The sequence below is a fragment of the Protopterus annectens genome, chromosome 16.part0 (genome assembly GCF_019279795.1).
Source record: "Protopterus annectens isolate FY-2018-M chromosome 16.part0, PAN1.0, whole genome shotgun sequence".
In the NCBI taxonomy this organism is placed as follows: domain Eukaryota; kingdom Metazoa; phylum Chordata; order Ceratodontiformes; family Protopteridae; genus Protopterus; species Protopterus annectens.
Window position 1 is genome coordinate 706,357,308 of NC_056750.1, and position 17,996 is coordinate 706,375,303.

At 40.5% G+C, this 17,996-nt stretch overlaps 1 protein-coding gene across 1 annotated transcript in view; it reads right to left on the reverse strand.

Moving 5' to 3' along the window:
- Positions 1–17,996, reverse strand: part of MEGF9 (multiple EGF like domains 9) — a 1,396,280-nt gene that overhangs the window by 264,308 nt on the left and 1,113,976 nt on the right. Inside the window, exon 4 of the mRNA XM_044058008.1 lies at positions 12,925–13,074. Within this exon, the coding sequence (XP_043913943.1) occupies positions 12,925–13,074 (150 nt within the window). The remainder of the gene's footprint in view (positions 1–12,924; positions 13,075–17,996) is intronic.

A 17,996-nucleotide genomic window follows, 5' to 3' on the forward strand; every position in this document is an offset into this window, starting at 1 on the left:
ATGTACAACCAATTTACAGGAAAGTACCCAGGAACAGATGGTATTCCTGTGGAAGTTTGGTAGCTAGGAGGAAAAATCTGATAAAGACCTGGAAGGTTTTGTTTAACAACATCTTAAGAGGAGAAGTACCACCGTCCTGGAAGAAAGCAGTGGTAGCTGTAATACCTAAAGAGGATAAGGATCCCTCAGATACAGCTTCATACAGGCCCATTTCAATACTAAACCATGATTATAAAGTGTCTATGCCTACAGTGGTTAAAAGAATGGCAAAAGTAATGCCATAACTGACAGATATGGATCAATGTGGTTTTGTGGAGGGTAGGCAAACATTTGACAACAGAACATTGGTGACCCAGAGGGAAGCAGAATGTAAGAAATTACTATTATTGCTGGTGGATCTTGATGCAAAGAAATCATTTGACTGAGTAAACTTGGACTTTATGAGCAGGGCAATGGAAGCATTTACATTTCCTGAAAAAATTATAAGGTTGATTAGGAGAATATATGAGTGATTGGAGGCTAAAATTAAAGTGGGTGGGGTCCTCTCTGATAATTTCTGCTTAAGAAGAGAGCCCAGGCAGGTGTGTCCTCTTTCCCATTTATTATTTGCATTACATTTAGAACCACTGGCAAAGAAAATAAGGGACTCAAAAATTCAAGGATACAATTGGTATGGTAGTCAAAAAAGCTGGTTTTGTTTGCAGATGATATTATTTTGTACCTGACAAAACCAGAAAAAGACAATACAGTGTTGTGGAACATTTTGAGACGGTATCAGATCTTTTCAGGATGCAAAATTAATGAATCAAAAACCAAAGGCAATAGCAATAAACTGTGTACCCATACATGAACTGGCTCAGGAATACCCATATTTATGGGGACATAAGATGAAATATTTACGAGTATGGATTAAAAATGATTTTAGTGTGGCAGCTAAAGGTGTGTGGGAAGAGACTAAACAAAAGATAATACAAAAACTGAGAAAATGGAAGCGCTGTTATATGGATCCGGGCAGTAAGCTACAAGCAGCAGTTAAAATGTTTTAGTCTCTTTAATCTTATACAAAGGTCAGGCATATTTTTACCAACCAGAGGAGAAGTTGTGGGTAGCAATTAATAAAGAGCTGAAGGATTTTATCTGAGAGGGGAAGATGACAAGAGTCAACTGGGATAAGCTGATTCTTCCAGTAGAAAAGGGTGGATTGGGATTACCCAATTTGAAGAGATATTTCAGTGCTACATAGTTGAGTCATATACATAGCAAAAGCAGAACACTATAATTCAAAGTGGAAAGGGCTGATGATTAAACATGGAGGAAGCTCAAGAAACAAGGACAGACTGGGATTTTGGATGCAGGCTTTTAAGGAGAATAACAATAATTATGCAGAACATATTATCCATAAAGTAGCAGAAAGTATTCTAAGAACTAAACCAACATGAGAATGGAGATTCTGCCGATAGGGATGACTAGAATTAGGGATAAAGACAACAGGCAAGAGGGGGCTGGAATGTACTGGAGGAAACTGGCAAAGGAACCAAGGTACTGGGAGCAAATAACCACAGAGGGAAAGATGACAGAATGGGAAGACGCCAAGAATTTATTTGGACTGCAGGCTAGACATTGCCTTCCCTATCAGAGTATAGGCAAAGAGAAAGAAATGGAAAGGGGATGTGGTGTTCTAAATAAAAGACCAACACTGGTGGAGTTTTTTAGTAGAATCTAGAACAGAAGCTGTCATTAAAAAAGGAATAGTTAGTACAGCATATGAAATATTGCACAATAAGAATCAATCAGAGGAGGTTAGAAAGGATTGGGAAGTGAGATTTGATAAGCAATTCACAAAAACAATTGGAGGATATATGTATGTCTCCCAAATATGCAACAAAATCTAGAAGATTTAAAATTTTTGCAGGAAATGTTTACATAGATATTTTTACACCCCAAGTAGATTCCACAGAATTTTTCAAGTAGACAGTTAATGTCAGAGGTGTGAAGGGGAGCAAAGAGGTAATTGGGAACATATTTTCTGGGAGTTTTGTGAGTTGGTGGACTTTAAGGATTTCCTGCGGGTTGCGCTGTCAGAGATGCTGGGTGGCCTGACTGGTCTGATGAGGGAGATGATTCTTCTGAGCTATGACACAGAATCGGAATTGCCTAGACATGGTAAGGCCTTACTGTGTCTAATAGTGGTGGCTGCCAAAAAAGCGATTACAAGAAAATGGAGATCAAAATCTAAACCAACTATACTGGAAGTAGTGAATATAGTAAAACAGATAAAACAGCTGGAATTGAGATTGTTAGAAAAGGGTATGAGCAAACTACATAGGAAGAAATGGGAATTGTGGGAACAATACATGCAAGGGAGGAATGAGGCCTAAAAGGCAGCACTAAATGAGCTATGCAATGTTCGAGTGAGAAAGATTGGGTAGATTATAAGGGATGTATAATGTTTGCAACTGGGAGAGTCTCAGAATGGTTTGTGATATAACATGCTTGCGACTAGGATTGTGTCGGTGTAGCTTGTTTTCATTTACATAAATGTATGATTGCCTATGTATAAGAGATGGTTTAATGACTATGTTTCTTGTTAAAAAAAGCAGGAATTGAATAATTTATGTAATATTACTCAAGTTATATGGTATATAGCAATATATATGAAGTATAATGTTTAGGTTAATATACCTTGATAACTTTTATATGAATGCAAATTCACCCATGTCACAAGTCATAATTCAATAAAGGTGTTTGAAAAAAAAAGGAGATATACAGAAGCATATTTAGATAAGAAGTGCAAACATCTGGAAGAAGACAATAGAATGGGAAAGATGTTCAATAAGATTTTTGATATTAAAGGAAACTTCCGGGTAAAAATAAGCAAGATAAAAATGGGAGGGACTGCCAGAAACAGAAAATATTAAGAAAAGGTGGCAGGAATACATAGATCACATCATTGACGCATACAATGGTGAGTTCTCCCTTTTGATGAAATTCCAGCTGAGTTGTTTAAAATCCTGAAACATAATGTTGTTATAGTACTGTGTGGAATTTGCCAGCAAAACTGGAAACTGGGGACATGGCCACTGCATTGGAAAAGGTCAGTTGACATTCCTGTCCTAAATAAAGGGTAGTGCTAAAGAATGTTCAAATTACCGAACTACACTTTGTCACATGCTAGCATGGTCATGTTCTAGATCCTGCAAGCCAGACTTCAGTAGTATATGGATCAAGAATTTTCAGATGTGCTAGTTTTAGAAGTGGCAGAGGCACAAGAGGTCAAAACTGCCAACATCCACTGGATAATGGAGAAAGAAAAGGGGTTGCAGAATATTTTTCTCCTCTGCTTTACTGACCACCTTAAAGCCTTTGATTACGTTAACCAAAAAAATTGTGGCAAGTTTTTAGAAAAATGTGGATACTGGGTTATATTATTTGCCTCCAGAGAAATAGGTGTGCAACAAAAAAAAGCAACAGTTAGAAAAGCAAGTAAAAAACTACCAGGAAGCTCAGGACTCATGAATGAAAACTTTTAATGCATAAAATCATGGTTTAGTGCTTTCATCAATACAGGACATCTTCAGAACCATTGAATACCACATAAAAACAGTAATGAATAAAAGCTGTTGTAGACACACACATATATGTTGTAACCAATCACAAATCAAAAGGAATAAAAAATTCTCCAGTTATGTACCATAAATTATGTCAAATCAGACATAAAAACTACATGCAATGAAAACCAATCATATTAAACCATTACAAGTACACACAAATGCCAATGTATATACTGTCTGTTTATTTTAACTGTGGAGATTTTCTCCCCGGACCTCCACTGAAAATGGACCTACGTCCACTCCCGGTCAACAAATTTAAATAAATAAATAAAAACACACACTCTGTTATTCAACCAAAAGAATACCAGAAAGGCTGTTGCCAATCCAAAACATACAAAAACATCCAATAAACTCTTCTTACACAACAGTATATATATGTTTCTGAAAAGAGTGTTACAAACTATAGTCTTATAGTCCATATTTTAACTCACTGGTGATTAAAACAAAATAATTCAATCCAGGTGGTGTAGTGGCATTTATTCTCAATTGCCACAACATTTTGCAGTGTTATAAGTGTTTTTTTCTAGTCCCCAGCCAATATGTCCACAAGCCACCTGCTCCAACACACAAAAATTAAATCTAACATAATTGCTGCATTATAACTAATGCCTTGCTAATGCACTTTTACTGTTCCTCCTCAAATACTACAAACATGCTGGTAAATTCTTTTGTTTAATGAGTTGTTAGCCTTTCCAATGTAGGACGCATAACAAGTACCACACCATGTCAGATAAACTACTCGACTAGAAAGTCAGATGAATTGTCCATAGAAGGCACTTTCATTAACCAAGTCAAATAAAGGGCATTCCACCTTGGAGTCAATGTATATGCATTGAGGGCAACACCCACACTTGTTGGGTCTTGGAAATCCAACAATAGTACGTTTATTAGGCTTTTCCAAGATTTTCTTCATATTAAAACAATTTTTGTAAGTAAAAGAAGTGGGTTGACAGAAAAGAACCTTCAAGTTCTTGTCACAATGTACTATCTGCCAGTTTTTATGCAATATCCTCCCCTAATATCTCCAAAGTCACTCATGTAATATAAAACCATATTGCTGTTAAAGTTGGTTGCCAAACCAGTGGATAGTCCAAAACATTGTTGGTTGCCTTTAACCTCCATACCATACTTACTGTTTGCAATTTAAATTAGTTTTTTTGAACATTTAAACTGTTTTAACTGTTGTAGGCTGCACACTCAAGTGCGATAGCCATTTTTCTGTGCTTTAAACTGTTTATCTTGTCTTAACTGCCTTAATTTCTTAAAAAAAAAAACAAAAAAAAAACCAGAAAAATAAGCTATCCTATATGTGTTTCCCAACTTTCTGAAGCTAGTAGAGTCCAGTGAAAATTGCTGAACCAGAAAAGTAAGACTGCCAATCAGGTCTGTAAGATTGACTCTGTTGTTTGTAAAACCATTGGAGGTGCCTGAAAAAAAGAATGTCCTGTGAGCCTGGAGCAAACAGCAGCAGCAATCTCGAAAATCGAATAAAAAACAGTAAACCAAGCAAACCACCAGAAAAAAATGACCAGTAACCCCAGGACACATGAACAAACAAGTTTAATGCATAAAATCATGGTTTAGTGCTTTCATTACTGTTTTGTTTACAAGGTATTCAATGGTTCTGAAGATGTCATGTACTTACAAAAATGCTAATTCATGATTTCATGCATTAAAAAAATAAGTTATGTTATTACCATAACATTCCATCTGTGTTGTCCATCTTCATTTATTCCTGACTGATGGGTTCGGTTGCGATTCCTCGGAACCAACTCGGCCATTATACAAAGCTCGCACCAGCCTGGAGCGAAGGATCTACCCATACTGCCTCTCTTCCCATTACCTTAGATCAAGTTTGCCTATCAGTTAAGCAAATATGGAAGCCCTGTCTGAGGGACAATCCTATGAAACTGCAGGACTAGTTCTGAACCTCCAGGAGTCTCTAGGAGGGGGCAGGAGGGTGGGAGGTCAAGAATGAATGAAGATCGACACCACAAATGGAACTTTATGGTAAGAATATAACTTCTTTATCCAATGTTGGCAATCTTCATTCATTCTTGACTGATGGGACAGAGTCACCAGTTACTTTAAATCCTGGGCAGCCCTAATGAAGAATATTCCTGAGCACCACAGAGCCAAAGGAAGCTCTTTACCTGGAGACCATGTCTAATTTGTAATGAGTGATACAGGTATGTTGGGTAGCCCAAGTTGCAGCTGCACATATGTCTTCCACAGAAGCTCTGGAATGGAAGAACCCTGAAGTGGAAATAGATCTTGTAGCATGAGCTCTAACTTTTGTTGGTAGTTTCAGTTTACTCTAGTTGCATATAAAGGTAATGCAGTCTCTCAACCACTTTGCAAGGTGAACTTTGATACCGGTTTGTCCAATCTGGTGCCTAAAAAGGACAGGAATAGGTCTGATTTTCTAGAGGATTTTGTTTTGTCCAAGTAAAAACGGAATTGTCTGTGGACATCCAACATATGCAAGCAGTACTCTTCTTTGTTTGAAAAATTTGGAAAGAAGACTGGTAAGTCTATGGTCTGGTTGATCTTGGACTCTGATACAACTTTAGGAAGGAAGGACGGATTGGTTCTGAGTGACAATATTTCTTTGCGGAAGATTCACACACAAAGCCTGTAACTCTGAAATTCTCCTAGCAGACGTGATGGCTACTAGGAAGAGGGTCTTCCAAGAAAAAAATTTGAGGTCACAAGTTGCTGCTGGCTCGAAGGGCTGATGAACTAAACATTGTAAGACTCAAATCCCAAAGCGCTACCAGATCTTTGAAGGGGGGGGGGGGGTTAAATGCTGAGTGCCTTTAAGAAAAATTTTGCATAGTCGATGAGACATCAATGAATGAGTATCAAAATAGTTATGAAAATTCTAAATGGCAGCAAGATGGAACCTTAATTGTAGATGGTGAGGCTCTCAATTGAAATAAGGTGGCCAAGTATTTCAGGACCTTATCAACTGGTGCCGAGAAAGGATCAATGCCATTTGTATATGTCCAAATTGAGAAACTTTTCCATTTGTTTAGGTAAATTATTCTGATGGATGGTTTATGGAAGCCAGAACTATCTTCTGCACTGGGGAGGACAAGTTGTTCTGCCTGGCAATTACTGAAACTGGAGAAACCAAGCTGTCAGCTTGAGATGCACCAAGCCCTGAGAATGATACAGCAGGTACGGAGTTGGATCCCGAGTCCACGGGCGGTGAATCAGGAGAGGCCAAAGAAAGGGAAAACAGACTTGACAGGGCCAATAACATGCAATGAGAATCAATTTGCTTCTCAACCATTAGGCTTTCTTCAGAAACTGGGGAAATTACTGGAATTGGTGGAAAGGCATACAGAAGTCCCGAGGGCTAATTGTGAAGAAGTGCATCTCTCAGGGACTCCCCGTGTGGGGGAATTAGGGCAAAGTAGTTGCTGCATTTGTGGTTTATGGGAGAGGTGAGCACATCGCAGAAAGGCTGACCCCATCAGTGAAAGATCTTCGTCGCTACCTTGGGACTGAGCGACTACTCATGAGGCAGAAGGATACACCTGCTCAGTTTGTCCGCAATCATGCTGGAGGTCCCCTGGTTACGTGTTGCTATCAGAAAGTGGTTGGAGGCGATTGCCCACTGCCAAACTCTTAGGGCTTCCCAACATAGGGAGTAGGGTCTGGTTCCACTGTTTGTTAATCAACCAGACTACGGACATGTTGTCTGACTGGATAGCAATTGTCCCTGAAGGAAGGGCAGACTGAAAAGCTTACAACACTAAAAGCACTACCCTCAGTTCTAGGACACTGATGTGCAAATTGGCCTCTTGTGGAGACAAAGTGCCTTGGACAATCTTACCCAGAAAATACCCCCCCACACACCCTATTTGGGAAGCATCCGTGGTCACTACAGCCTTGGGCTGAGAGGGGGAGAAAAGACAAATCCATAAATTTTCTTCTTGCTTCATCCACCAAGTTAAATCCTTTCTGCAGTGATTTATCAAGACTGCATGGGACATGGGGTGTGTTAGAAGTGACCATTGTGATGCCAAAAGCCATTGAAGCAGCTTCATGTGATACCTCGCTAGGGGAACTAATGTTACTGTTGCACCATGGATCTGAGAAGTTGTAGTACCAGATAAGGAACTTTGTCTTGGGAGAGGATCATTTGTAGTTGCAATCTTAGCTTTAACAACCTGTGATGAGGAAGGGAGGCCACACAGGATATTGTATTTAGTCTTGCTCAGATAAAGTCCATATCATGCATGGGAGGCAGTTGTGACTTTTTTGTTGTTGACTGAAATGCCTAAAGTTTTGCAAGATGTAGAACAAAGTCTATGATGTAAAGCAGTAGATGACCGGAGGGGATGGTGAGGAGCCAGTCATCTAGATATGGAAAAACAAGGAATCCCTTTAGTCTCAAATGAGCTGCTATGGTTGCCATGCATTTGGTGAACACCCTGGGGGCTGTGGTGAGGCCGAAGGGCAGTGCTCAAAACTGGTAATGACTGGCCCCTAGCCAGAAGAGGAGATAACTTCTGGAGTACTTGCCCATCTTTATGTGGTAATATGCATCCTGAAGATCTATACAGCACATCCAATCGTCCTTCTCTAGAAAGGGAAGGACAGACTGAACAGTGACCATCCACAATTTTGTCTGTTGCACAAATTTGTTCAATAGGCTGAGGTCCCAATATTGGCCTCCAGTCCCCTGTCTTTTTTGGCACTAAAAAGAATCTCAAGTAGAATCCGAATCCTATCTGGTCTGGTGGGACTGCTTGGATGACTCTTTTTTGAGGCAGCTTTTGAACTTCTAGTGCTGCTAGATCCCACTGACTGGGTGGAACATCGGGAATTTGCCTTTGGGGTTTGGAGAAATGACTGAGGGGAATCTGGTAACCTCTGGTAATTACTGTCTGTATCCAGGAATCCGATGTTATTGTGAGCCAAGCTGAATGGTGCAGAGAAAATCTTCCTCTGACTGCTTCCAGAGGTAAGCAATCGGGCCTCCGCTTAGGAGTGCTGGTAGGGTTATCCAGAAAAGGAAACTCTGGAGCCCTGGTTACGTGGTCCCCCCTCCCCCTGCCACTGGAGGGGTGTCTTCCAGAAGAGTTCCCCTCTCTGCCTGGGGGGAGTACTCGCCACGTGTGCCCCAAAAAAGCCCTAGGGTCTTACCACATTTTTCCACTCCAATGATTCCTGGAGTAAGGTCATTGTGGAGTGGAAAAATGCATGCCCACAGCAGAAAGGGTCTTCCCATCCTTTTCACATCTGGTTAACATCTGTAATTTTTGGGCAAAACAATGAAGTAGCATCAACAGAAGCATTTACAAAGGAAGATTTGAAGGGATCTGCAAAATCACACAAGCGCATCCAGGCATGGCGCCTAATGGCCATACCTGTACCCGCTGCTCTAGATGTTCCTTTGGCTGTATGCACAATAATCGGCATAGACAAATTCAAAATAGACTCCAGGGTGGCAAGCTGAGAGGCAACCTTATCTCAAACCTCGTCAGGCACCGCTCCTGCTAGGGTGTCTGAAAGCTCAGTTATCAGATCCCTTTGAAGTCTAGTGAAGTGTGCCAAAAAGTTGAAGGACCAAACAGCGAAGATCGATAAAGCAAAGACCCATTTCCCAAATCTATCATCCGCGACTCATTTAGGAGGATGGACAGTTGAACTCTCTTAGGTGAGTTCATTTTTAGTGGCTATCACCACCATGGCATCCACTGCTAGACCCTTAAACCAATGGGGCTGATCCTCTGGGGCTGAAAGAATCCTATCCGGTCTCCGGGGAATAGGCACTATGGTGTCAGGAGTCTTCTGTGCTCATTGAACAATCAATCTGATTAGATCTTCAGTGGGTGGGTCACACAAGAAGTAGATGGATGAGCATGAAAAGCTTGCAAGAAAACAGATTACTCAGAGGATGGGTGTGAGGGCTTCCAATTACCCCTCTGGTTTTAATATTTCCAGGATGTCTCCAAAGGAGACATCTTCAGGGGGTGAACATGGGGACAATTCCCCTTCATCATAATCCATATCCTCAGTGACTTGATTTTTCTGGAGAATACAGGCGCTTCCTCTTACACATTCTCTTACAGGGTGGTTTCTTAGGGGGAAGTTCTGAAGAGGACTCCATAGAGGGAGGACACTGAACTAGGGTCTTGCAGCTCTTGTGCCTGCTGTCTGGGCATAGCAGACCGTGGCAGCTGCGAACCAGGCAAAACAAATATATGGCACTCCGACAGGGATGGAACCAACTGGGAGTCTGCTGAGGCTAAAGCTCTCTCTATAATCTGGAAGGCAGGCCCGCCTGAAGAGGGATGGGAGCCGGGAACTGAGAAAGACAACCTCAGAACCAGGGTCACACCCTGCTCCGATGAGCTGCCTCCCAGAATAGGAGCCGACAGAGGACTTGAAACTACCATGGTCCAAGAGCCACAGATGGTGCCAGAGAAACAACTGCAGCCAGTCTAAGGATCTTAGAACTGACAAGCCAAGCCTCGGTCCCATGGGTGCGATAATTCCAAAGGAGCCGAAGACCACAGAGTAGATTCCGGCATCGAGGTGAGATCCACCATCGGCACAGAGGCAGTTGGCACTGGGAGCATCGAAGCAATGGGCACTAAAACCTGGTAGAAGTTTGAAGGAGCACTATATATTAGGAGTCCCGGGAGAGTAAGCCTCGGCTCTGGGAGGGAGGAAGGTCTGTGAAAGGCCTCTGGCTACCAAAAGCTGGTTCACTAATCTGGTTACATCCAATTCTGAGTGACTCCTGGATGAATGGATTGACATTCCCGAAGGGGAATCTGGTCTGTCCACAAAGGGACTCAGCTGGTGACCCAAAAAGGGTCGACTGAAGGGGAATATTTAAAGCATCGACCTTCAGCACCATGGTCTGTTTTAAGGAAGGAGAAGATGTGACTGAATGGGTAGATGTTACTATTATCAGTGCCGGAGAGGTTGCCGGTGCCAAAGTGGTTTGAATTGGTTCAGTAGTTGATGACACCAATGCTGATTTTGTCGTCTTTGGTGCTGGAGCAAAAGATAGTGATGTTTTAAGTATTTTTGCCTTCAGTTCCGAAGAGACTGTTAGAACTTGTGATTTTTGAGATTTTGTGTTATGTACCTTCGGGGAAGATGGTATCAAATGGCTCTGTTTTTTTGTCTCAGACTATGGAGATTTTGAAGTCTCTGCCTCAGACACAGCTTCACCAAAAGGACACTAACAAGTCTTTCAGAATTAATTTATTTCATCCCTCTACAAGAGTTTGGGTGCTAAAGCCCTTACAGATATTACAAGAAATTTCCAAGTGAGGGACACCTAGACAGTAGACACAAGAAAGATGCCCATCAGAGTTGGGCATCTTTCTGCCACACTCCTTACACTGTTTAAACTTGGAGGTCCTTTTTTGTTTCTCTGACATCTCCATTTAGTGGCACATGACATGCACATGTGCGCAAGCACACACACATACACACACGCTCGTAGAAAATGGGAGAAAGGTTATTGAAGGAGCTCAATTAAATATATTCTTTAATGGATATACCAACTATGGTATATGAAGAATACCCAAACGTGAAAGGGAAAGGAAAGAAAAGCAGAATAAAAAATACCAATGATGGTATTGAGGATTACCAATGGTAAGAGGGGAAAACGAGGCCTGTTACCAACAATGGTAAAAGAGAATTACCGTAAGGTAAAAAAAGGGTAGAAAGCTCCAAAAAGGGTCACTCACTCAAAAAAGTATCAAACGACACTAACTAGCAATGGAATTAAAGATTCTTAAACTATTACAATCAGAACGAGAAGACATTTTTGGCACTTAGCTGAGAGCATCAGTGGCAAACGAGATCTGGGGTAATGGGAAGAGAGGCAGTACGGATAGAGCGCCTTGGCTCTAGAGTTTTTGGCTGGCATGAGCTTTGTTTAACAATCAAGTCGGTTCCGAGGGATCGGAACCAAATCCATCAGTCAAGAATGAATGAAGATTGACAACATCAGATATGTTCGTTCATGAGTCCTGAGCTTCCTGCTCGTTTTTTTTACTTGGATTACTATTTTCACAACATACTGGCTCCAGTGGTTTGCTTGGTTAACATTTAGAAACAAGTGACTGGCTCAGGATTGGAAACGTAGTGAAAAAAGGCTGTATATACTGTCACTCTATTTATTCTGTTTATACTCTACATATATTCTGTGAAATGGTGGGTTACATGAATTAGATTCTGGAATCAAAATTGCTGGAAAAAATATTAAAGACTTCTGGCATGCAGATGACACCACTCTGATAGCTGAAAGTGAGGAAAAGTTGAAAAGCCTGCTGATGAAAGTAAAAATTGAAAATAAAAAAGCTGTCTTGTTCAACAAATAAAATTATGCCATCTAGTCCTATCAGTTCTTTGAAAATCGATGTGGAAGAAATGAAGGCAAGACAGATTTTTTCCTAGACTCAAATATTTCTGCAGATGGTGACCGCAGCCATTGAATTAAAACCAGTACACTTTTTGGAAGGAAAGCTATAGCAAAACTGGATAAGATTTTAAAGAGCAAAGACATTCGATTGTCAACAAGGGTCTGAATAGTCAATCCTTTCTTTCATTTTTGGTCCAGTAATAACATATAGCTATGAGAGCTGGACTATAAATAAGGCTATGCACTAAAAAAATAATGCTTTTGAACTGTGGTACTAGGGAATCTTTTGAGAATTCTGTGGACTGAAAAAAGATCAGGTCAGACAGAACTCAAGGAAATGAACCCAGACTAGTGAATGGAAAATCAGATAGTAAAAACAAACTCATACACTAACTACATAATGTGAAGATAGGGCTCACTAGAGAAAACACTGATACTGGCAAAGTCAAATGCAGAAAAATGGGAATACAGAGACTAAAACGGCTAAACATTTACTAAGTATTGAATATGAACTTGCAAGAACAAAAGGAAAAAGTCTCTAGCAGACAGGTCTGGCATACTAAAGTCCTTGAGGTCACAATACGCCAGGCTCTACCACATGACTAAACAATGATTTTGGTGCAGACAATCACATCTTGTGTAATTTAATATCTTGTGTTATTTAACATCTAAATGTTCAGAATCTGGCTGTTTAATTTGCTAACATAGTGAAATGCAGATGATGTAATTTTTATAACATTGCAGTACAGTACTGACTATGAAGTCAAATAGGAACGAGACACATTTTCCTAAAGACATCCACTAGTTTGTGCAGAACACATCTGTGCTAAACTAGACAAATTGTTTCTACAGCAGCATTTAAAAATAAGTTTTCCAGTTTGCAGCTATTGTCCTGCTGTTAAATCTTACCTATATGGCAACTCTCTGTAGATGTCACTGATGAACAGGGACACTGCTTACAGTCATCTGCAATGGATGCATTAGGTATTCGGAAGAAATTGGACTGACACTCTTCACAGCGAGCTCCCTTGGTGTTACCTTGACAGTTCAAGCAGGCGCCTGAAACAGTAAGGCAAGTATTTCAGCAAACAGAATAATGAAGCTGACAAATATGTCAAGAAATTCTGAATAATGAAAAGGCAAACATGATATGAACTGTGAATACTAAAGCTGACAAATGTAGTAAGAAACTGGATGAGTAATATTTTGAATACATTTTCATAATCAGAATGAGGAAAACAAGGACTGCAGAATGCAGAAGTTGGAAACTCAAAGTTATTTTCTATGTAGCTCATTAGTTAAGAACATGTGGTAGGATTTTGTTAGAATAAGGGAAAACCTTGAAAATATAAAGCGCAGACCAGGACTATGTTACTTAGAATAATAAAGTACAACTTCATAGTTAATACATCGGATCTAAATGAAGATCTCAAAGTCATACAGCTGATACCCTGATGTAATAATGTCATAAATTACATGTATACATAAGTGGCAAATATGCACAGAATAACTCATAACACCACCATGCACCTTCTGTATAAATTGCTGTGTTAGGGGACAACTTCGTTTTCAAGAAATTTTACCAGAGCAAGTTATAAGCTATTTATATCATGCTGGAGTTAAGAGATCCATTTTAGCCAATTAACAGATTAGAAAGGGAAAATGAGCTGGGAAATTACCAATACATGATGCCTGAGTCAGTCGCAAGCTCAGGCAGCACAACTTCTTTGCTTCGGTCTTCACTTTCAAAGCAAGTTTCAAGCCTGCCTGGACCTTTGATAATGGAGGATTTTATCATATGCTACCAGTGAAAACCACTTTGTATTACTAATGCCGATGATCTAAGAGTGCCACTGTATCAAACTCCAGAGCCTAATATGTCATACGGTGCTAATGGGTGTGTTACAGTACCACAACATTTGTTTCATCATCCCTTTCTACTCAATATATAGTGAAATACTTATCATCATTGCACACACAAACACTGCCACCTGACAAAGCAAAACAAAGATGGGCATTGCCCTCTCTGAAGTAAAACTGTTACTTCTCCACTATGTTTCATCACATTTACGTACTGAAATGTATGTGCCTATGCACGTAAGTAAATGGATTGTCACAAAACTAATACCAGCTACAACTTTAAAAGGTAATATTCTGCCATGACTTAACTGACATAATACCTGACAGGGGTGGCAGTCATGCAGAATTTGCCCCCAGTAGCTCACATATCTGCCCTCATGAATAAAACTGACCAGACAGCAGGTCAGTATGAACTTACAGTACGACTACATCAGTTATTCTTTGGGTTAAGTATAAAAAGACTACTCAAGATTGGAGAAATGCACTTGTTCAAGCTATCTTTAAGAGAAAGGGACAAAGGACAAACTCAGATTCATACAGACCTATAAGTTTACTTTCTAATGGGAAAATAATGGATAAGGTTATTTGTGATAAATTATTGTTCGAACTGGAAAGGTTTGACTTGAAACTATATATCAGCATGTATATGTTGAAAATAAAAAAATGTACACGGTGGTGCAGTGGTTAGCATTGTCGCCTCAAAGCAAGAGGCGCTCTGGTTCGATTCTCAGCTGAGGGAGCCTTCTGTGTGGAGTCTGCATGTCCTCCCCGTGGTCACGTGGGTTTCCTCCAGGTGCTCCAGTTTCCTCCCACATTCCAAAGACATGCAGTAGGTGAGAGTGTATGCATGAGTGGTGGAAATGAATTACTGTGGCAGAGCTAGCCACCCGGCAGTGTAAACCTTGGCTCGAGATGATTGTCACTGAAGTGACACCCTAACCCCATGTATAAAAATGGGAAAAGGGATTGAGGAAGGATGGATGTTGAAAATAGATTTTTAATTACAGCTATAAATGAAACATTGTGTTGTGATGTAATTTTATTTAGACTCAACATCAGCCTTTGATAAGGTCATACACAACACTGATCAATAAATTAAAACAACTAGATATTGATGTAATCTTTATAAGATGGATAGCTGCATGGCTTACAAATAGGACAGTGCAAGTTATCATATAGCAACTGGACATGTAAAATTCTAGGTTGCAGTCAGTGTATCCCAGAGGGCTCTGTCCAAAGTTGTAGCTTTCTGATCTATCTTTTTTCAACAGGTTGTATGTAGTTGACTTGACAATGGTAAATGGTTTACATGCGTTACAGATAGGGCATATCTATATAAGAACTAAACTGACCACGTGGCACAGGAGGAAAATATGCTGATAAATGCATCAATTAGTAAGCATATAAGATGTGGGGGACATGGACTGGAGAGTGAATATTAATACAACACAGTGATTGAAACTGTAAATTCATTTAAGGACTACAGATTGAATAAAAGATATGTAAAGTCTGTGAACTCAGAAACGATGAAATCATTGTTTGCAAGTTAATATTAGTCCCAAACTGCAGCATGGCATAGCAATATGGAAACCAAGAAAACAAACATTAGTAAATTGGAAAGAGTACAACTGAACTAAGCAAGGATATCCATCAGTGTGAAAATTTTAAGTTACTATGAAAAAGTAACATTTCTTAACTTTACAGTGTCTCACACAGATATTTAAGAGAAGACCTTAATTCAGGTAAATAGGGCATTTAGAGGCAACTAGCTCTGGGAAGGTTTGGGGTTATCAAAAAAGTAGCAGAGAATCATCAGACAACCTATGCAGATTATACAGGAATGAGAGATGTACTGATGCTCTGAAAGAATTGCTGGTGCAAGGAACAGACTACCAAATTACATTAAAGCAGGCACTAGTTTAGATATCCTTAAGAACTACTTGGACACTTACTATGGGAAGGACTAATTAAATGTCCTGGGAGACAATATTGCCTGTGCCTAAAATATTTGTATGTTATGTTACACATGTATCCAGGAGAAAAGCATCTGGAAACTGTAAAACAATTGCAACATGTCCACCCTTCCTGCAGAGACTAACAAGCCATTATCTGGCTGCATTCAGACCTGTGAGATAAAACCTTAAAGGCCTAAACCAAGTCATTTAACTTCAGGCTAATTTTCATAAGGTTAGCTGGGCTGAGCCTAACCCCTTCCCTTCCATTATCCTCTGTTAAACACATAAATTTCATCAGTTGCAACAATACAGTCTGACCTACATATATATATTTCTTTTCTGTCCAGCAGGACCCACTCTGGATGCATTTTTAACACAAGTAACTTTATAAATGCATTTTTAACATAAGCATATGTACAAATCAGTCTGATATTCAAATGACATACAATTCTTAAAAAACTCCAGCTAGATATGCTGGCATACGTTACACATGCACTGCCCTACTTTCTCTGGCACAGCTGGCACTACCTTACATCATCACATCTGGTACAAGAAGGTTGACTGTCATTAACCACAGGACACAGTCTAAAGCTCATCTTTCTGGGTGGTCTGTCTCACCATAATATACCTCTGATTACTGCTTCCCAGAAAGAAGATCCAACACAAATAGGTTCACAGGTAGGTAACTAGGCTATTGGCCCTGGGGCCTATACAAGCTCAGCCAAAAAGGTACCCTGGCTTTTGCCACCCAAGAAAATTATTTTCCTGTGCCACTGTCGAGCAGAGCCACAGAGATGAACCCGGGGTGAATTTCCTACTTCCCATCCAATCATCAAGATTTTTCTTGAAGAGTGCTAATGAGGAGCTTTGTTTGATATAAATAGGTAGTTTATTCCAGAGTATGGGAAGTCTCTGGGACAAGAATCTATCCCTCCGGCATGTTCTGTTTATTGTGGTGACAAGGTTTAGGTTCCTAGAGCGTGTAGCTCGGAGGGATTGGGATTTCTTTAAGTGGAGCATGTCCAACAGCTCTGGGTTTGACATAGCTTTGTATGTTAGGCAGAGATCACCTCTGAGCAGGCGACATGTGACAGAGTAAAGCTGGAGTTTTTTGAGACGGTCTGCGTAGGGCATCTGTTTGAGGCCGGTAATCCTCTTTGTGAGGTATTTCTGCGGCCCTTCCAGTTATTGTAGATGTCTTGTGAGGTACATACCAAAAGGGGCATTGTACTCTATTAATGGGTCTAATGAGTGATGAGTAGAGGGGAACAATGACCTCTTTTTTTCTGGATGAGAAACCTTTTGTGATGAGGTGTGCCACATAGAAGGATTTCCTGACTACTGTGGCAATATGATTATCAAAGGAGAGACTACTGTCCACCTGTGTCCCAAGGTCTCATCACACTTTTGGTGTTAAGTATACTACCGCCTATGTTGTAGTTCATGGGTACAGAGTTTTTACCAAAAGGGATGACAATGCACTTTTTGGCATTGAGCTTGAGGTCATGGCTTTGACACCAGGTATCTGTCGCAGTGAGGCCCTTTTGTAGGACGTCCACATCGTTAGTTGTTTCGATTATGGCTCCTAGTTTGCAGTCATCTGCGAACTTCATTAGCCAAAGACCTTCTGTGTTAGCCTGTACTTCAGAGAAGTAGATACCAAACAGGAGAGGACCCGGGACTGAACCCTGTGGTACTCCACTTGTCACTGGTCTGAAGTCGGATTTGGAGTCTGCTACTTTCACAGTGTGGGTTCTGTCAGTGAGCCAGTTGGCAACCCATCTTGTGACATAGGGATTTATACCTAGTTTAGTGAGTTTATCTATAATTCCAGAGTGGGGGATGGTGTCAAAAGCCTTGGCGAGATATATATAGGCTGTGTGAACCACCTTACCCCTCAACTTCGGTTTTGGTGACTGCTTCAAAGAAGTCTGATAGGTTTAGGCGACATGATCTGCCTTTTACAAACTCAAACTGGGTGGGATCCAGAGTTTGGAGATTACCAATGTCTTTGTTTATAAGTTCCATGATGATACGTTCCATGGCCTTGCAGACCAGGCTCGTCAGGCTAATGGGGCGGTAGTTCCCGGGGTCTGTGGTGGCTCTGCCCTTGTGGAGTGGGATAACCACTAGTGTGCACCATTCAGCAGGCACAAAGCCTGAGGT